The sequence below is a fragment of the Coloeus monedula genome (assembly GCF_965178545.1).
Source record: "Coloeus monedula genome assembly, chromosome: 17".
Lineage (NCBI taxonomy): Eukaryota > Metazoa > Chordata > Aves > Passeriformes > Corvidae > Coloeus > Coloeus monedula.
Genome location: NC_138797.1, coordinates 5,847,128 through 5,867,921, shown reverse-complemented (window position 1 = coordinate 5,867,921; position 20,794 = coordinate 5,847,128). Strand labels below are relative to the sequence as shown.

General features: G+C 45.7%; 2 protein-coding genes across 2 annotated transcripts; one reads left to right on the top strand and one right to left on the bottom strand.

The window, feature by feature from the left end:
* The first annotated feature begins 273 nt into the window (after nucleotides 1-273).
* On the top strand, nucleotides 274-9,195 carry TTPAL (alpha tocopherol transfer protein like). The gene is given in 8 exon segments (XM_082292574.1): nucleotides 274-320; nucleotides 1,441-1,892; nucleotides 2,608-2,801; nucleotides 4,578-4,688; nucleotides 5,415-5,612; nucleotides 7,326-7,343; nucleotides 7,345-7,371; nucleotides 7,373-9,195. Coding segments are annotated over 7 exon segments (1,032 nt in total). The 5' UTR covers nucleotides 274-320; nucleotides 1,441-1,453; the 3' UTR covers nucleotides 7,418-9,195.
* A 433-nt stretch (nucleotides 9,196-9,628) lies between these two features.
* On the bottom strand, nucleotides 9,629-17,879 carry SERINC3 (serine incorporator 3). Its single transcript, XM_082293062.1, has 10 exons — nucleotides 17,783-17,879; nucleotides 17,139-17,300; nucleotides 16,492-16,685; nucleotides 15,656-15,735; nucleotides 14,788-14,925; nucleotides 13,792-13,961; nucleotides 12,972-13,062; nucleotides 12,390-12,567; nucleotides 11,338-11,565; nucleotides 9,629-10,567 (listed from the first exon to the last, which is right to left on the bottom strand). The coding sequence occupies exons 1-10, from the start codon at nucleotides 17,819-17,821 to the stop codon at nucleotides 10,429-10,431; spliced, it is 1,419 nt and encodes a 472-aa protein (XP_082149188.1). The 5' UTR covers nucleotides 17,822-17,879; the 3' UTR covers nucleotides 9,629-10,428.
* Between the last annotated feature and the right edge of the window lie 2,915 nt (nucleotides 17,880-20,794).

Here is a 20,794-nt window from a genome sequence, read left to right as displayed (position 1 = left end):
GTGGCTCACGGCTGGAGGCAGTGGCCTGCCGTTGTCACAGAGCATGAGGGGTAACAGAAGGACAGCTGTCCCTCCAAGAAGCGGCCCTGTGGCTCCCTGTCGCTGCACGGGGCGGATGACAGAGGGCTAACAACCCCCCGCCTTCGGGCCCAAGGCCGAACCGCACCGGCCCTGGGCCCGCCGGGGCCTGGGGCTCTCCCGAGGCCCGCCCCGGAGCCGCCCCGGGGCCATGGCGCAGGCGCGGCGGGCCCGTCACTTCCGCCGGCCGGGGCTGTTCCGGGGCGGCGGGGCCGGGACGCGGCTGCTCCGCGGGAGCTCCGGTACGGGCGGGCTGCGGCCCGGGGCTGAGGGGGCCGGGGCTGAGGGGATCGGGGCTATGCGGGGTCTGGCCGCACCGCACCGCACCGCACGCTCCTCGGGCGCTCGGGGGCTGGGTGCTGCCCAGCCCAGGCTGTAACCGCGTGGAACGCGTCCCCGTGAGCGGTCGCGGGGCCCATCCCGAGCAGCCTGGGGAAGGTGAGGTGGGAGCGCGGCGTTGAGAGAGAGGCCTGTCGGTGCAGGAGGAAGGCGGGTGTGGGTGACAAGTGTGTCCCTGTGGCGGGCGGTTCCTGCGTGACAGCCAGGAGCGGTGTGGTGTGCTGTGAGTGATTCTGAATGCGAACAGCTCAGCAAAATAAAGCCATGTTTCCCTGCCAGGTCTAGCTACAGGAATCATGGCATTTTCTAATTTTTTACTCATCTCTATCCACTTGTGACTGCATTTGGAATTTCAGCTCCCGGGTCAGACATATTGGCCTCACACTGAAAAGTTAACGCTAGATTAAGCCAGCTTCAATACCCATGCAGTGCTGGCAGAATGGTCTGCAATTTTCTTACTTGCTCATCCAGTCTGTGCACTGCAGGCATTTCGTGTATTCCTGAATGCTGCTCCTGAATTGCTCAAAACATTCACCTGGGTAGAGGTGCTGGGAAGTGCATGTGTTTGCCAGAGAAGTTAAGGAAAGCTCCTGGCTGTCTGGGCTTAGATGAGGGAGCCTCTCAGAAGAGGCTGTAACTCGACCAAATGTGAGAATCCTGCCAAACTGGGATGTTGGCTTTACTTTAGTTTCCAACTGGACATAGGAAATAACCGTTAAGGCAAATTAAATTCTGTGTTTTGCAATGAAGCTGTGTAATTCTGTACTTTAAGTTTATTTGGTTAGGCTTCATCCAAGGCAGCTTTCTACCTGGTAGGTAGGATAAAGAGATTAGAGTAACTTGCACTTTCTAATCCTGGTAGCAAATTAAAATGAATGGTGTGTGACTGTAGCGCTGGTTCTTGGAAAGGCAACATCTTTAGTTAGGAGACAGAGGGATACAGAACATAATAAATAGCGAATGATCAATGTGGTTGCAAGCCTGTGGGTTTGTTTGTCACGTGCAACACTTGTTTTTTGACAGATTCCTCTGCATTATGTCAGGAGACAGTGACTGCACCAGGACAAGTCCGTCAGCGGGGTCTCCATCGGACAATGAGCTCCTGCCAGACCGGCCAAAGTACGTTTGTACCCTGTCTCCTGATCTCGTTACCAAAGCCCGGGAGGAGCTCCAGGAGAAGCCTGAATGGAGGCTCCGTGATGTGCAGGCACTCCGAGATATGGTGTGCAAGGACTATCCTTCCCTGGGTACGTGCCTGGACGATGCTTTTTTGCTAAGGTTCCTCCGAGCCAGGAAGTTTGATTACGATCGAGCGCTTCAGCTCCTGGTGAACTACCACACCTGCAGGAGGACCTGGCCAGAGGTGTTCAGTAACCTGAAGCCATCTGCAATAAAGCCTGTCCTGGAGTCAGGCTTTGTCACTGTGCTGCCTCACCGGGACCCGCAGGGACGCCACGTTGTCTGCATCCGCCCAGGTACTCAGTCCTGAGTGTCTCTGTTCCCCATCCTCGAGGTGTGTCTGGGCCAAAAGCCTGCTCCCTGCTCTCCTGTGAACAGTGGTGACTTGCACAGAGTGTGTGGGCTCTCTCAAATTTGAAAAGCTATCTTGGGAAGGGACACACTGGTCCTTAGCCAGCATTATTCCAGTTCCTTTTCCTCTGTCAGCAGTAAGTGCAGTCATGGCAAAATGAAAATGCAGTGAGGTCGATGAAATGTTAGGCAATTCAAGAAAAATTAATACGCAGTAACTCAAATTGAAACAAGGCTGCTGGCCTACCCTTAGAAACTCATAATTCGTTTTTACAGTAAGCGGAGAGAGGAGCCTATAGCTCTGACTCCTGTGTAAATAATCAGAGTCTTTCATGTGCTTTTGGTGCTGCCAGGCTTGCTGTAAATTTGTTTTCATTCATTCTCCTCTTTTCCATTTACCTGCCTTCTTTCTGAGCTGAAACTGCTTTTAATGAGCTGTGCTGGCTGGAGAACATTGGGTTCTTAAAACCATTGCCTTTGCTCCCTGAAGTGAACACGAGTTGCCATTTTCCTCTTGCTTAAGAAAGGCTGCTCTGAACTAGAACTGTGGCTATAAAGACTAACTTTTGAGTCCAGGAAAACAGAAAATCAGTTTTTTGGAATGTGTATTGTTAGCTTATCTTCACTCTCCGACTTACCATCCCTGTCTTGTAACCTCAGACAGATGGACACCCAGTAATTATCCGATTACTGAGAACATTCGTGCCATATACTTAACCTTAGAAAAACTCATTCAGTCCGAAGAGACCCAGGTGAATGGAATTGTAATCCTGGCAGACTACAAAGGAGTCAGCTTATCTAAGGCGTCTCATTTTGGTCCTTTTGTAGCCAAAAAAGTGATTGGAATTCTTCAGGTAAGACCTGAACTGGTGGGAAAATACACTTGTGCATTGTAAATGATTGCTTCTGTGTGTAGAGTTCTTGACTATGTCACCACAAACTTCATCATCTTGGCTTTCACTAGCAGAGTTAACCATGTCTCTGCCCAACCAGTTTCTCACACCCTTACAGCCAGCTTACCTCACTTGCCCCTTTTTTGACTTTTGCATCCCTAAAACTTAATTTGCATTAGAAATGCAAACTTCGAATTGGAACAGACAAAAGCAGTTCTGCTAGGTAGTGGGAAGGAAGAAAGACAGCAGAGAATTACAGTTAGAGAGGAGACATCGAGGAAATGGCCTGGTATTTAAATGGTTCCTGTCAGCTGAGATGGAGCTAACCATGGGGCAAGTGCAGGTTCCAGCTCAAGTGCTGCTGCAAAAATTTTAAGAGGACTTTTGAATGGGTGTGATTTGAGGAACGATTTCCATCCATGCCCTGAAAGCAGAGGCTTCTTTAGCACAGGGGCAGCAAAAGAGGCAGTAATGAAAAGCATCTCTGCCTGGATGTGTGGAAGGAAAGTGGTGGAGAGCAAGTTAGAGCAAGGGTGTAAACACAGTGAAGCTGGACAAAACAGGAAGGGGAAAGGACTGAGGAGTAGCCTGGCCAAAGTGGCAGGAAGGTTTGATGATTTCACTTGATGTTGGTACAGTCTGGAGGAATGAGATGAGAAAACTTCTCTTGAATGGGTTCATTCCATCATTACTTTTGTTCTGGCCTGAGCTGGTTACGTCCTTTTTTGTATCCATGGGGGGATCAGGGAAGATAGGGTGAATCAGGGGAGTGTATGGAAATGAGACTGGTGAGTTAAGGAATGCCTTTATAAGAACTCACTCCTTTACATTATGATCTAAATGTGTCATTTAACTGTAAGCCCATATTTAATTTGTACAAATAATGCCATGAGAGTCCTGCTGTTCCTACTGGAAGATATTCACAAAACAATAGCTGGACTTGGGAAGGACATAAAGGTATGGTGGAATAGAAATGTGTTGCATCAACCTTGCTGAGCTGCAGCTCCTGTAAAGATGAGCTAATTCACTGACGTTCCTATGGAGAAAAATACTCCAGCTGTGCCTGTTGTGTGCTTTTCACTCCAAGCACTGGCTGATTTGTATATGTAGAGCTGGTTAGAGGGAAAGAAACTTCACTGAGTCCTTAATTGTTGATCATGAGCTTTTGCCTTTGAAAAATATTTCTGCAAATAAATTTCTGCAGCAGAAATCCCATAATTAGCTGCTGTTTTAAACTGTCCTTTATGGGAAACTGTGTGTCCTAGCAATATTAGGTTCCTTCTTTGCATAAAAACACTTTTTAGAATATGTTGGGCACCACATCTAGTTGCTGGACACACTGTTAGAAGCAGCCTGCTCTGGCACTGAGTGTGGTGCACTCCTCAGGAACTGCAGACATCACTTTATTACTGCATCCTCATCAGAGCTGGGAGTACCCAAAGGACAGGGATTATCTACGTGTTTTTGTCAAGGCAGATAAATATCAATATTAGAAATTAGGATCTACTGTCAGCAGTGTATTTTTTGATGGAGGGTTTTCTTGTCCCTTGACCTTGTTTTTATGCTCACAGATGTCATCCTAGGACTGCTCTCTATAACAAGTTGAATTTCTGTTGTTGTACTGGTTTATGTTGGTACCTCAGATTAAAGTTGTGTGCTGGCAATCAGTCTCAGGAAATTTTAAAAAGAGAAAAATGTTTTTTAAACTGCATTATAAAAATCTTCTTTACCCTTCAGGATGGATTCCCCATTCGAATAAAGGCTGTTAACATAATAAATGAGCCTCGTATATTCAAAGGTATTTTTGCAATCATCAAGCCTTTTCTGAAGGAGAAGATCGCAAACAGGGTAAGGATTTGTGTGATTTTAATATTAATGTTTGTAAGTTCCTTGTTTGGCCACTATTAAGTGAAAAAAAAAAAAAAGAAAAAGAAATTATAATACTTGACAGCTAGAAAAATGTTGGTGCCATTTTACTTTCTGTTTTAAATTTTAAAAATATACGTATTGGGAAAATTCTCTGTGAGACAGAAACTTTGAGGAATTCAATATTGTCATAATATTAATATGGAATTTTAGTACATGTGCTCTGTATCCAGGACATTATCCAGGACATTTGGGCCAGTAGCACTTTGTTTGTGAGGTGCTGTCAAAGGAAAACTGTGTTGCCCCTTCCTTGCTCTTTTCCCTTATGTGAGGGTCCTGTGTGGCACAAGTATCCTCTCCACAGAACTGTGGTTGCCAAGGATGATTTTTTTTTTCCCCACAAGGATAAGTACTTTCAACCCCATGAGTGATCTTGGGGATGAACTGAATTTGGAACCTCAGCCCAGGCACATGTCAAGTCTCTCTTGCTGGGATTTAGTCTGCACTAGGTGTGGATTGTCTCAGGGCTTCTCTCACTGGTGTGTCTGCCTGCACCTGCCAACTGCTCTGTGCTGCCACTTGCCCATAAACACATCACTCCTAAAATTTGTTCTTTAGCTCAAAATAAGCTTGTAGGCTGACTGTTCCAGCAATTTGCTGTGAAGTGTTTGATGTGCACTTTTAAAGCTCTTTTGCTTTCTTCTTCAGTTTTTTCTTCATGGCTGTGATCTGAATTCCCTTCACCAAAACATTCCTCCAGTGATCCTTCCTGAAGAGTACGGTGGTACTGCAGGCAAGCTGGACATCTCTGCCTGGAATGAGCTGCTGCTGGCCTCTGAAGAGGACTTCCTGCATGATTTCTCAGAGCTGGTGCTCCAGTGTGACAGCTCTCCCCACGACCTGCTAGTGAGTGGGGATGCTGATGAAAAGCAGTGTGATGATTCCCTGCGAGGGATGAAACCTCAGCTCTATTACTGTTACTAACAAACCACTGGAGGAAGGTTTTCCAGCACAGTTAAGATCTGCTCTGATAGGTGATGTTGTGAACTCTGCCTTACTCCTAAACCTGCAGTTTAGGGACAGACTGCTGAGGCACTTTACACTGTAGAACCAAAGGAAGCTGGAGAGGGCACAATGGGGGCAGGGCAGAGTTCAGGGAGGGTAAAAGCAAAGAGCACAAGTTATGTAGAAGACTTGAGGCTCATCAACCTCTGTGTGAATGATGCAAACTGGCTTCTTCTTTCTAATGATAAAGGGAAAAAATTATTGCAGATAGGTAAGCTTGACAGTTTCTTGTCCCCACCCCACACAGGTGAAAAGTGAGGATGATTTATGAGCTTTGTGATCATCTGGTCCCTTCCCCTTCTGCAAATGCCAGTAATCCAAGACAAGAAAATGGCTTTTGAACCCTGCAAAATATAATTCTTTAGTGAAGATTGCTTAAAACCATGAAAGTCTAACTTGGCCTGTCCTCTGTCACGTGGTTCAGATTGTGAGTTGGTGTTTCTGAAATATCTCAGTGAACATTTGTCTCAAATTAATTCAGAACAAAATTTACTCGTGAATACCTGTTTGGAGATCATCTCTTAAAACTTCCTCACAGTTGGAAGAACTGTGACTGATGGATTAACTACCATAATATCTATACCAAGGTTTATACAGCAGATGCAATCTTCATTTTCAGAAAACAGGAAGTTTTTCAGATCATTTACTAAAGCTTTTGATTGGACAACAGCTTCAAATAATGAGGTTTAGGACCAAATAAAAGCAAGCTGTGTTAGCTACCTTCCCACATTGACAGTTCTTTTCTGATTGAGATAAGGAATTGAGTAAGTACCTCATACCCAGGATTTGTGAGGAGGTTTTGTAGCAGTTGGCATGTGATGTATAGAAGGCAATACTTCATGTAAGACAGCAAGGTGCTGCTTTAGCTTGTTACTTCGGGCTGAATTTGAGTTCTATGTCTGTGAAACCAAATGCAGACAGGCTTTTAAAAAGCACATTCTTAAATTTCCTGATATTGTAGCATTTTGTTCACCGTGCTTGTCAGCTCTTTTGTGAAATGTTACAACTTGGTTTTTAACTTTGTTGACCTCTTTTGTCTTTCGTTGTCATGTTCCTGTATGAAGTTAGACTTGAATCATCTCTGTGATATTTATCCATAATTTGTATCCCTGTGCTTCTAGGTCTTTGTCTAGAGACAGAACTAACATTGATGTCAAACCAGGGTAAGATACCTGTGTCTAAATAAGCTGTTCCCACTCCCCAAGTTAATTTCGTTTAATGGTCTTGAATTAGAACTTAACTCTCAGCACACTCTTTGCACACGTTTTTCTGCACTGTAATGGTGTGGAGATGGGAAACCTCACTAGGATGAGGAAAGCACAGTCTGTTACTTCAAGATGAAATAAATCACTATTTGGTGGAAAAGAACATCCCTTCTAATTGGGAACTTATCACTAGAGCACTTTCTCTGGATGAAATCTTGACTTAGTGCCAACTGTGATTATAGGCACCAGTTATGTTTCTGTAAATATATAAACTAAATTATCTTGAGGATCTCAGACATTCATTTTTCAAAGTGCCAAACTCTGTTTTGAATGTCTTTCTTCTTCCCAGTCCCCTTGCAGCAGACTGCACTGCCAAAAGGAGACTCCTCTACCACTCTTAACAACTTCCTGACCTGGCAGCAGACCTCATCCTGGAACTAAGGGGTGGCAAATGCCATACTTGTCATCCTGACATTATAAAAAGAGACTGGGTTCTGAAAGAGGGTAAAACCATGCAGCTTTTTTCTTTTCTAGGTGGCAGTTCAGAATCTGTAGGAGCAGAAAACTCATCACGTGGACAGTTGTAGATTAAAGGTGGGAAGAGATTAATTTTCCTCAGTGAAAGCATCTCATTTTTCTTACCTTTAGAAGTCAATTGTAACTCCTCTTTGATAGCTATTACCTTTAGTGCAGGGAAAAAACAAGCTACCATTTTCCTCCACTCAAAATAAGGTAAGAGCACTGCTAGGCAGCTCCTCCTTTGTGGCCAGAATATGCTCTGTGTTTTGCAGAAATTAATTCAGTTTTTTGCCACCTAGAAGCCAGTAGCACACAGCACCAGGACTTGGACAGATACGGGCTGCCCACACTGCTGAACTGCTAGAACAGAGAGAGTGGTGCTTCTGTTGTTTTAGTGCCTCTTAATTCCAGTCAATGTACAACTAAAAAAGATAGAATGGACATTTTACCTAAAGATGAAGGCCTGATAGTCTTTCCTTAATTGTGCTGCAGGGTTGCAAGTGGGGGTATATTAACTGTAGGAACAGCTACTTTCATCCCCTTATGTAACTACTAGAGAGGGAGGTTGGATGTTCAAAATTCAATTTAGTGTCCTTCAAAGACAACTAAATCTAGTGGTGTTCAGCAGATGGCTGAGGAACCTCTACAAAACTCACTTTTTTCAGGCTTTTATATTCTCTTGCATGCCTTAAATAGTAGGCAGACTAGATCCACCTCACCCTCTTCTTTCCTCTGCTCACTAAGAATAAAGAATATGATTTAAACATAATAAATGAGGCTATATCATTGTGCTGAGTTTGGCTGGGGTAGAAGTTTCTTCACTGGAGTTGGTGTGGCACTGTGTGAGCGAGCAGTCACAGTGCTTGGCTGGGGTTAAACCACCACAGTTGCCAGTGCTGAAAAGTGCCAGTCTTGTGCCTCCAGAACCTCTTTTTCTTAAAGCTGGCAGTGGATGTCAGGATGCTAAATTAAGCCAGGCTTTACCAGGAATCTCTTATTCCTAAGTTGCTGTTCCTTGGCTTTAGAACTCAGCCAGGAGTTGCAGCTTTGCTGAGCTGTCTCTAACCCTGAAGTATCTCTAACCAGTGCTTGGCAGGTCTTACAGAAAGCACAGCTCTGGCTTATGTGTGCCTGGCTACAGAGCTGAGCATGTTCTTTGAGCTTTAGTACTTAGTAGCAAAGAAATCAGTTTGTTCCCAGAATTTCTCATGTGAGCATTTGGAAAATAAACATTTGTGTCAAGTAGAGCACCTCCTTATCTGCAAGTTAAGAGAATAGCTAGGAAAAGCTTACAGGATAGGGTTGGTTTTTTGCTTGGGGGCTGTTTGGGTTTTTTTACAGCACAACAACCACTTTTGTTTCTTCTTCCCACTTGAAATAACTTTGTTTTCCAAGGTTATATGCCTTTCCCAGTACATGAGCCATCCCTGCCCAATCCAACACATCATAAGGAATGATACTTGAACTGAATTGGCATTAGGGGGCACAAAAGGTAGCTGCAAACTGTACATAAAAGTACTTGAATTTATACTCTTGCAAATGGGTGTTACAAGCCCTGAGGTATTTTCAGGAACTGGCTGAACTGTTGTTTTTGTTAAATCTCATTTTGGCATGAGTTACTCATTGTGTTATTCAAATATTAATTTTGCCTTCTGTTATATGTGGGCCTAGAGGTGTTGGGTGGTTAAGTGTACATCTTATTTTGAAAAATTTATTTTTATATTGCATTTTATAAAATGAAGTCATCAAAAATGTGTAATTTTATGATGCATGACTGGGTGATTAAACACATTGTAACAGCTGCTCATTTGATATTTTCAATATGTTTGTCTTGTGTCATGTTGGGATATTTTACTGTTCACCTCAAAAACAACACACAAGTTCCACATTTACACACAGTTGCTACTACACAATCACCACAGCACTGCCTTAGCAAAAGGTGTTGCTTTCTCCTGGAGAACCGAAGTTGAGCAACTTCGAGGAACAGGCTTTGACAGTCAGATACTGTTTGTTTCAAAAGAAATATGTCACTTGGTATTTACTGCATGGAGAAAACACCCAGTCACATCCAGCTGGACACTGCAGCAGCTGAAATAACTGCTGTTCCTTAACACTTCAACAGAGCTGGGCCAGTTTCAGTAGTTAGTCTGCTTTATTCAAATGAGTTTACAGTGCAAATGCCTTAGAGCCAATAATAATAGTAATAATAATTCCATGTATGTTACTTTTATTAAGCACATTGGACAAGTGAAATCAACCAGTCAATAAGCTCAATTTTTCCAACATAATCATAAAGTTGATTAAGCTATTCATACACTTACCACTCTATTTGGCAAACATCCTAAAAAAGAAGTTACCATAGAAATTGCCTCTTAAAAAAGGCAAGTTTGTCTTAAAAAAGAATTAAGAGTTAACTAGTTTTTCAACTTCAGAGATCTTTCTGGTGAGGAATAAGGGTGGTTTTTTTGCCACAACATAAAGTAGCTTAAATAAACTTTTCCTGTAAATAAACTTTTGCAGTGGAATGTAGAAATCAAGCAGCATGGCTTACACTTCCAGAAACTGAAGCATTAGCATAGTAGTGCATTATGCTGATTATAATTGTTCTTTAAAATATATTACTTCATATTTAACTAAATGTTAACTTCTATTCAACAGAAGGTTGTGGCTATTGGACAGAACAGATAATTTCTTTTGTGCTTTGACAGCACAGCTGTAGTGAATTTTAAAAATGCAATAACAACCCTGGTAAAGGTTAAAATAGAAAGATAACTGATAATTCTGATGCTGCATCAAGCATTATACAATATGTAACTTTCTATCCAACTGCATTTTAATACCAACATAAGAAACAGTAACTAAAGCAGTAAATGAACATTTTGGCTTTCAGCAAAGAGTTCCCCACTTTTGTAAGCTCAGACAGGTGCAGGAACTTAACTGAAGTCTCTATTAGTAAGGACAAGAGGAGCCACTAAGGTCCAAAGATAGAGAAGCAGACAAACCCAGCTGGAGGTTATCTTCACCCACACGGCCGGCCACTTACTTGTCATGGTTTTGAAATCTGCATCAGGGCTAAAAAGTAAGGAAGTCCATTAGTAAACACAGAAAGCACCTCCCACTGTTCCTTGGTACCTCTCATATGAATCTGAAGTGAGGGCAATCCTTTGGGACACTCCAATGCAAGACCCTTTCTGAGAACATAAACAACTAAACCAGCAGTTTCCTGTGGCTCCTTCACAGGCTGTTGTTCTTGGGACACAGTTTTCAAGCCTGCTTGCCCATGCTGATGTGCTGCTGTTGAAGGAAGGATTTGCATGAGCTGTGCAATAGACTCCTGGTGGCTGCTGATCTCTAAGTGTATTTGCTAATTTATATAATGTCCTGGGAGCAGTGGCTTTTAAGCTGACACAGCAGAGGGCATGTCCAAGCGTTTCCAAGAGATGTAGGAAATCACATCTCTGATAAGCAGCATGTATGGCTGTCCCTGCACATTTTTCCCAGGATGAAGAGCCTGGGACAGCAGGTTGGCCTCTAACAAACTTTTCAGGAGGCCACCTGAAACCAATTCCACATGTATCCCTCCTGCTACTCATCCAGCTGAAGAATGGCAGCCACACTTTCTGCTCTGAAGTAGTGCCCTGGAACCACAGCTGCTGATTGTGCTGCACTGCCTTCTTACATGTTAATTCAGTAACACTAAACTGAGAAGGCACAACTCTAATGCAACTGGCATAGGGACAGCACCTTCACCGGCCTGACAGAAGCAGCCCACAAGGCAGGAGTCTCCTATCCACACAGAAACACTGGCACATAGAACCCATCACTTCCCATCTGGCTCTTACCTGTACCAATTTGTGAGTGTCATCATGATGTAAAGAGAAGCAAGGAAGAGCATGAAGAGGAAGAAGGTGTAGCTGTACTGAACCCCGTCCTTCTCATTGTCCGTGACACGGCGCACTTCTCCCTCGTCGGCAGCCCCGCTGCCTATCCCCACGGTCTCCTCCAGAATGGCAGTGTCACTGCCAGACAGTGTCAGCTTGTTCACCTGGCTGTTACTTGAAGAGCGGATGCTGCAATGTAACCCAAAGAGAGACACGGTTAAAAACTCCTTTTACAGTCAGCTATGTTTGCTAATAAGCAAGTCATGGATCACAATGAATGTCTGGGACTAGCAAATGGATTTTTTAAAATGTGTTTGGAAACATAAGGAAATTCCTCAAACTGTTTTCATCCGAGCTTCTGTTAACCTAATCAAACAGCGTTCCTAGTCCCAGATCATAGGAAAGTGTGGTTTGGAAAGGACCTTAAAGATTATCTCGTTCCAACCCACCTGCTGTGGGCAGAGACACATTCCACTAGACCAAACTGCTCAGAGCTCCATCCAGCCTGCCCTTGAACACTTCCAGGGATGGAGCATCCACAACTGCTCTGGACAGCCATTGCAGTGCCTCACCACCCTCACAGTAAAGAAATTTTTCTGTACTATCTAATCTAAACCTACTCTTTCAGCTTTAATCCGTGCCCTTGTAAAAGTCTCTCTCCACGTTCCTTGCAGGCTCCCTTCAGACACTGGAAGGCCACAAGTAGGTCACCCCACAGCCTTCTTTTCTCCAGACTGAACAAACCCAGTTGTCTCAGCCTTTCCTCACAGGAGAGGTGCTCCATCCCTCTAATCACCTTGTAACACATGTTGTTCTGTTATCTGGATTGGACTTATAAAGCTTATCCTCATCCACGAAGCAGAACATAGCTTTATGAGCCACATTTGGCCTTGGGCCTGAGACAGCAGCTGGATGCAAATAAATGCAGGTACATTTTGCACTAGACCCAAAATCAAACAAAAGAGGCAGAGAAATCCCAATTCTTTATCACTGGATAGCAGTGCAGCTCCTACCTGGAATACAAGAGGCAAAGGACAAAGATAACCAGTCCAACAACACTCTGGGCATCCCACCACTGCAGGGACTTGGGCGGAGCAGGAGTGGCAGGTGGGACGGTGGCATTGGCTGGAACAGCTGTGGGTGCAGCTATCTGGGTGATGATGTTCAGCAAACTTGGGTTACAGTTTCTTTCTGAAAGGGATTTCAAGGGAGATAAGAGAGATGAGTTTTGCCAGCATTTAGCTAAGAAAAGATGACAGGTAAGCTCACAAATTTTCATTCCCTTTAACTGCTGATCTCTTCGATTCTCCAGAGGCAGAAATTGCCTGCAATATTTTTCCTTCCTGTGAGCTAGACACAGGTATAATAAATAAGTAACATCAGAAAGCCCTGACACTGTTTCTTTTTTCCCCCCATACAAACACTCCAGTTTAGTTCTGTAAAGAGGCAGCTTGATGGTTTCAGTCAAGTCAGCTTTTCAGCCTCACTGGATTTGATCTGGATAGATCAGCAATTCCCACAGGGTGGTCTCTAATAACCATTAGCAGCTTCTGCTTTCACACCAAAATATGTGACTCAAGACACGTGTTGCTTACCAGGCTCATTGGACATGGCTGCCCAAGTGAGGTACATGGTGTAGAGCGTGATGACAGAGGACTGAAGGAGGCCTGAGCGAGGCTGATGTTCCTGTTCCAAAGGAGAAGAGCAAGCCAAGGTCAAAAGGGCAAGTTTTACCTAGGGTTGGATAGTTTTACCCCACTGCCACAGATGCAACAATTACTAGCATGAAAACCATTGCTTTAGAAATGCATTGGGCTTTGTTCTATGTTCAAAAAATTGGAAGAAACTCCTTAGAGTTATATCATTTATACAAAAAGCAACTCAAACACAGAAAGAATAAGCAAACCAAATACATTTTTTTGGTGCCCAAGACTCAGTTACAGGCTCTTACTGAGTTAATCTCAACCTTTTCAAACAATTTTGTAGATGTGAATCTAGCATGGGATTTGAGCAATACCAGTTCAGAATCGAGTAACATGCAACTTTCCTCTTACATTAAACAAGCTTGCCCCTAATTTCAAAGCCACAGTATTAAGCAAATAAATCTCCAGCTATTTTCTACTCCCTAACAGATTTCTCTGTTCAACCCAGGGCCTTCACCACTAAAAGCATGCCAGCAGTCCTCCACATGGAAACAAAGTCCAAAACCATGTTAGATGAAAAAAGCCTCTCTTCAGAAAATGTGTCACTATGCAGCACAATAGTTTCAGACCAAGATTTTTTGGTTTTAAGTTCCTAACTAGCACAGCTATGATAGCCAAGTTTTAAAGTTTTTATGTCTGACTGAACTGGTACTACATCCTTCTCACTTCCCTGCTTTGTATGTCAGAAGAAAAGAGCAGAGAAAAGTCATACCTGAACTTTCGGAAGGATAGAAACAATGGAGACAGCAATGCACAAGATCATGTTAAAGCTGATGAAGAACTTGTTCTCAGTGCAGTCATCAGGCTTCGTGTAGAAAACGTAGAAGAGAACAACAAAAACCAGGGACAAGGCATAGAACAAGCTTGTACAGGACAACAGAGCTGGAGGAAAAAAAATTTTTTACATTACACGTAGAGTTTTAATAGTACATCTAAAGTGGCTTACACTGCAAGACAGTCCCTCACCTGGCAGCCTGGGTCACAAAACCAGACTAGCAGAATGTATTTTTTTAATGTATGGCTAAATTTCTGCTTGTGCTCACTAAGCAGCATAGCTCAGAGGAAGGCCAGTGCTGCCATCAGGGGAACAGGACTTGCCTTCCAGCAGCAGTTTAATTAGTTTAACTGGTCTCAGGCCACAGTGTCATAATGAGAGAGTGCTTCTTGCACACTTCTCATGGACATTTATCTGCCCTGAATTCCCGTGCTCGAGGTCACCCATTTTTGTTTCCACTCTGCTCTTTGTAAGAAGCTACAAAATGCTGTTGCAGCATTCTTAGTTATGAGCTAAGAACCACAACAATTAGCACTTTGTAATTAGTGACCAGCTGGGAAGCAGGCACCAAGGCACGCTCGGTGTGGTACTGCAGCCACTGTCATGGACACAGCTGAGCTCCTGGGGACACAGAGGGGACGTGCAGAGCAAAGCTCAGATTTGAAGAGAACCAGGCTCCGAGCTCTGCACACGCCCTGCAAACCAGGCCAAGTGTGGTTCATTAGGACTGTCAAATGTGCTACTCACAAGCCTACAGTATTTTGCATTTTATTGAACAAGAAAAAGGAAACATTGCTATAAATTTCAGGTGTTTAGAGCAGTGACTCAGGGACACTGTGGAGTTTAATTCTAGGTATGTCTGCAAACCAGTAAATGATATTCTGCAGGGTACTGGCCAGTACAAACAAACCCTTTACAGGTTAAGATTCCTACCTGCATACCAGCATTTAGAATTCCCCTCTTCCATTTTCTCCACCCAGCTCTCATTCCAAGAGTGAGCAAAATCCACAAGTAGAACCAACTGGATAAGAATGAAACAGAAGGCTCCAGAAACACCAATCCAAAACCAAGCTAGAAAAGGGAGCAAGAAAAAAAAGGTTAGCTTTCCCCATGTGCATGCTACCTCAGTTTAAAAACAAGAAAGCTTCTAATTATACTGCACACAAATAATGAAAAAAACTGAAACCATATTTAGAAATGCAGATGCTGTTAATCACTTTGGCCTCAATCCTGCAAAAGCATGGACGGAGTCCCAGCTATTTAGGGATGCAGCCAATGCTGGTCAAGCTGAGCATGGGAATGTTTAGCCCAACATGTTTTCAGAATGAAGGCAACATCTAACGTGGCATCTTTGTGTACATAAGTGCCATCATGCCACATTTCTCTGAGGGTCAGCAACACTTTCAAGTTCCTGTGATGTGGCCAGACAGTAGAAGTTTCCCACACAGATTTTTCAGAGACTCTAGGGAAGTATTTAGCACTGGTCAGTGTCATGAGTTGCCCCAGTCTAGCGTTAGAAGACTCAGCTCTTTAGTGACTGTCCCATGAAGTAGAAAATTATTAATAACCAAAACGTATGTGGTTGAAAAGGGATTTCTTATTGCCATAATTTCAGCTGGTCATCAAAATACTGGATGAACCAAGGCACTCCAAAGAAGATGGGCAGAAACTGCATCTTCTACAAGAGAACTTTCACTATTGCCTATGAAAATTTACTATTTTTTTTACTATTGCCATAATAAATCTATGAAAAGGTTTGAGCCTATTCAAGTCAGAATTCCATGACAAATATTAACCGTACCTCTTGTGAAAGGCCCTTCGGGGATATAAAATGCTCCAACCATGATAGCCACAATGGCAGCTATTTTGAAGAACCAGAACCTTTAAAAGAAGATAGAAATCATAACTATTGGTCCTACTCTTCACACAGTCAGTTCACACACAGTAGCCATGTGCTACATGACCCATAAGCAGCTTGGTCCTGCTCCAACCAAGGCTTTGGATCATATGATCCTGTTGACTGGGGAGATTGAGGACTTCCCATCCCTGGAAGCATTCAAGGCCAGGCTGGATGTGGCTCTGAGCAACTTGGTCTAGTGGAAGGTGTCCCTCCCCACGGCAGGGGGTTGGAAGTGGATGATCTTTAAGGTCTCTTCCAACCCAAACCATTCTATAATTTTATGATTCTATGCTCTCCAAAGGTCCCTTTCCAATTAAAATGACTCTATGATGATTCAGTCATCTAGCCCAGAACTAATTCAGTTCAATCAGGGAATTGGAAATCAGAAACCAGTTTCTGCTGGCTGAGTCAGACTGGCCTTGAGAATGACCCAGTTGAGTGCCAGAGGCAGCGCAAGGCTGGAGATATAAACTAGCTGCAATCTGACATCTCTCTGGAAACAAAGAGCACTGCCCTTTTGGTTACCCCACCTCAGAGTGACGCCCTCAACCAGGACACTGAACACCTTACATCTTCTTAAATAGGAAGCTTTCTAGGAGACTAAAGCACTACTCAGTACTGGGTCCAAAAGAAACCTGAGGCTGTCCATGTATGCATAAAGGAATTTCCACTGTGTTCAGCAGAGAAACTGGAAGGAGGAAACAAGCTGGAAGGGCAGCCAGCTGGCTCACACATACCCATTGTGTATCGAGGCTCTCGGGTCATTACTGGTTTTCACTTCTATCATGAGCAGGGAGAGGAGGAAGAAGAACATGGCCATGGCAAAGCTGACACGATAGACAGCTCTGTACCCCACAAACACATCACAGCTGACAAACCCATCCAAGTGGGGGATCTGAGTGTGAAGCCCCTCATCACAAAATCCAGGTATCTGGGTAAAGACACATTTCATGGTGAGTTTACATTTGCTTTTGCAATTACATTCTTTAAGTCTATAACAGCCAAGGCTTTCAGTCAACAATCTTCTGGGAGATCACAGAACAAAAGACTTTGTGCTCAGACCTTATTATCAACTGTCTTTCCCCATGTCAACACTTCTCACCCAGGAAGATTAAGATACCACAGCAGCAGGCTCTGATAACGACTGACCATCTCCATGTCTGGTCAGATTTCAGAGACCAGGCATGTACTAAAAAACGAACATTCACTGAATTTGCTGTTTCAGCCACAAACCATTCAGTACATGCAGCCCCTTAACTCGGGAACAAGGACACTTGGGTGTTTGTGTCTCACACAAAATCCATTTCAAGTAAAGAAAATCAACAGTCACTGGTACAAACAATGGCATTTAAAACAGTCAGAAAGAGGTTTTTCCCCTCCATACCTTTTTCAGCTGCTCTTCCATGCCTGGTGCCAGCATAATGCAGGCAAGCACGGTACTGAGGAGGAGGAGGAAAGCATAGATAAGACGTGTCACTGTCGAATTCTTGCTGTTGGGGCAACATCGGCACAGTAAACACGAGGCACCGCTGCACAGACAGGGAATCTGAAGGGCAGAGACAGGAATAGTAAGGGCATTCCCATCGCAGCTGACACCGGCGCGTTAAGCGACACCGAGAGGAAAACCCGAATTCCTTTTAGAGACACTCCACTCCGCACCGCACAGATAAAGCCGCTAATCGGCGTTTCTGACTGACAACACCCGGAGATAACCGCGTTTATCGGCCTGGGCTGCCCCTGGGGCCCAGCCAGGGCGGGCCCCGCCCGCCAGCGACCTGCCCCGGCCAGGCGGCCCCCGGGAAGGACACCGATGGCTCCAGCCGGGCACCGCTCTGCTCCCCGAGGCTGGAGCCGCCCCGGCGGGACCGGGACTGCGCCTGCAGGGACTCAGAGTGCTGACCCGCTCCCGGCTCGACGCGGGCCGCCAACGGAGGCACCGTTCCGGGCCGGACCTGCTCCTCAGGATGGAAGGGAACGTTCAGGGTGTGAAGAGGCAAGTTTGGGGTGGGAGGGGAGCCCCGCACTCACCCAGCTGGCCAGCGAACAGACCCCCAGCACGGCCCCCATGGCGCCGCCGCCGCCGCCGCCGCCCGCTCCCTGCTTCCGCCCACACCCCGCGGCCTTACGGGGCGGCGCCAGGCGGGCGCTGTCGGGAGCCGCCGCCGCCGCCGCTCATTGGCTACCGGCACGCTCGGAGGCGGCCGCCCGCCAATGAGAAGGCGCGATGCGGCCGCGCGCCAAGGGGAGGAGCGGGAAGGTCGGCGCAGGGCGGGGCGATGTTGTTTATCAGCACTTCTTCCGCCTTCGCCAAGGGGAGGGGGGAACGCTGATTGGTTGAAGGGTCAGCGGGTGGGCGGTCCCTAGAGCATGACAGCCAATGAGTGAGGCCGATTGGCAGCCCGGCAGCCGGTCCACACCTGCGGGGGGCGCTCGGCGGTGCCTTGGCGCGCGCAGCCGTTGCCGTGCAACGCGGGCACCGGGAGGGCACCGGGAGGGCACCGGGAGGGCACCGGGATGGCACCGGGAGGGCACCGGGAGAGCACCGGGGCGGCACCGGGAGGGCACCGGGAGAGCACCGAGAGAGCACCGAGAGGGCACCGAGCCGCCCCCGCCCCGTGCGGCACTGTGACAGAGCACATCGCGTTTCCCCGCCTCTGGGCACCGGCAGCCCGCAGGCCGCCCTGGCGTGGCCCGTGCCCCGGGTAACTCTGAGCCCTCGGGCCCCGCGGGGCGTGACCCGGTGCGGTGGCAGGCGTCACGGCCGTGCGAGTTACAGCCGCGTCACCGCTGCCCTAACCGGCGGCACCGCCACAACAGGGATGCCGCAGGAAGCGAGCGGGAATCCTCCTGCCGCTTCATGTAGAGCCTGTGTGGGTCGTGGTGCGAGCGGTGGCCGTGGCCCGGGGGCTGGCGACACGGCTGTCACCTGCCCTGCCGGGGCCACGCACCTGCTCAGCCTCGCGAAGCTGTTTCACCGGGGTAGGATCTGTAACTCATTCCCACTCTTGACCGATCGTGGTAACAGACACAGGGGCTTGTGCTCCAGAACTCACATCACAGAGTGTTCCAGGCTGGAAGAGACCATCGAGTCCAACTCATAGCCATGCACAGGACAGCTCCAAGAAATCCCACCATGTTCCTGAGAGCGTTGTCCAAACACTCCTTGAGTTCTGGCCATGACCACTGTCCTGGGAGCCTGTTCCAGCCTATCCTTCAGCCTTTGGATGAAGAACCTTTTCCTAATACCACTTTGCGGCCCCTCTTTTCCGCTATGATTTGCTGAGCACTGAAGGGTGTCCATGAATTTTGGCCTGTATGGTTAAACGGACCTCTAGGTGGAAGTGGGAAAGCTCAGGAGCTTTTCAGAGGTGGAGTTTCTCAAGGAGACACTTCTGCATCAGTTCACACCAGGCTCAGTTCATACCTGGAGGTGCATGGCTACAAAAGCTACAGATAGGCTCCTTTAACACAGAAGAAGAGGAAGGTAGAGGAGCCAGGTGAAAAGAGACGTTGTTTTTCAGCTGCCCAGAGTACAGGGGCCTCCCTGGGTCTGGATTCCCAGCACAGGTTGCAGCCTGGAGGAGTTGGAGAGGGACAGCTGTGTGACTTCACTCCTCCTCACAAAAGTCTGGGAGCAAATGAAGTGGATGAGAGTTGGCTGTGATGATACAACACCATGAGGATTTGACAGAAATTTGCACAGAGGTTTAGGAAAGCAGTTTGCATTGTCTTTAATTGGCATTAGTCGCAAAATATCACAGGGCAGGGTCAGAACTGACCAGCTGGTGTTACAGGATATTTTCTGGCTGTAGCAGTTCCAGCTATTGCACATCACTTTACACTCTGTCAGACCCTTCACACAGTCCCTGTTCAAAAAAACCTTCCATCACAGAAAGGCACTAACAATCAGAATGACAGCTTTACTGCCCTCTAAAATTGCCAAGAAATGACAAAGAGCATCCAGTAAACCAGCCACGTATTTTCCACAGCAGTTTTAACACTCAGAATATATGAACACTATGTTAACAGTATAATCTCTCTTGCAATCAGCCTTATTCATGAGGACACACAGGCTTCTTTCAGAAAAAGGTCACTCCATAAATCATAGGAACTGTGCTTGCTTCAGATAATATATGAGCCTTTATTGCTAATGTATTTTTATTACCCTTCTGGTTGCACCAGCTGGATCTCTAAGAAAGCTTTTGCCACATCCCTGCTCCTTCACTGTTTGTTCCAATGAATATGCGCAGAATAAAAGCACAATCACAAATCCTGTGTTCCCTTCCCAGTAATCCTGGGCAAATAATTCAAATATATTGGAATATCGTGTATTACTAATATAGTGATGAAACTCATCTAAATCTTGAATCTGCAAGTGTTTTCTTCTCAGGACATTTATGAGACAAATAGTTTTGCAAAGTACTGTGGGATCCTCCACTGGGTTATGCTGGGCAGAGACAAGGGATGCAGATAAAAAGCTTTTTCCTTCCACTGTCCACGTAACAAGAGATTTCCAAGTGCTTGTTTTACTTGCCATCATAAACCCTCTCTGATTCTGCATCACATCACCTAAACCCCTACATGTTTAACAAGAGATAAGGATGAAGTCAGCCTAGGGATGTCAGCTCTGGGAACGAGACAGGATATGGCAGGAGGTTATCCTGGTTTGTACAAAAATACCCTGCTCTGGTTTGGTAATCAGCTCTGACAGCAGAATGAAATGGTGCATCCCTTCTGTATCTATACATTACATCCCATACATATGTAAGTTGAAATGCCTAGAATAAACCCCTTCGAATTAGGTAATATTTAAAGGAAATGTGTCAGATGTAGTCATTTGAAAGCAGTTCTCTGCAGTTCCTTTGTGCAACTGAGCTCATAAAAAAATGTCACTCAAGCTTGTGCGTTAGTGCTATTCTTGTTACTCTCAAGGGTCTCCTTTCTGTGATAACAAAAACGCAGAATTTTTCCTGATGTTCCCCGGAGTATGTGAGGGTTCCTGCTCTGCATGCACTGTGTTTTTGCAGGTACCAGATCTCA

Bases quoted from the DNA above. Each gene is read 5' to 3' on its own strand.
- SERINC3 (XM_082293062.1), bottom strand. From the start codon at position 17,821: ATGGGGGCCGTGCTGGGGGTCTGTTCGCTGGCCAGCTGG. The intron at 17,301-17,782 runs GTGAGTGCGGGG...TCTGCCCTTCAG, and splicing joins TCTGTTCGCTGGCCAGCTGG to ATTCCCTGTCTGTGCAGCGG. The intron at 15,736-16,491 runs GTATGTGTGAGC...CTTCTTTTAAAG, and splicing joins AGAGCCTCGATACACAATGG to GTTCTGGTTCTTCAAAATAG.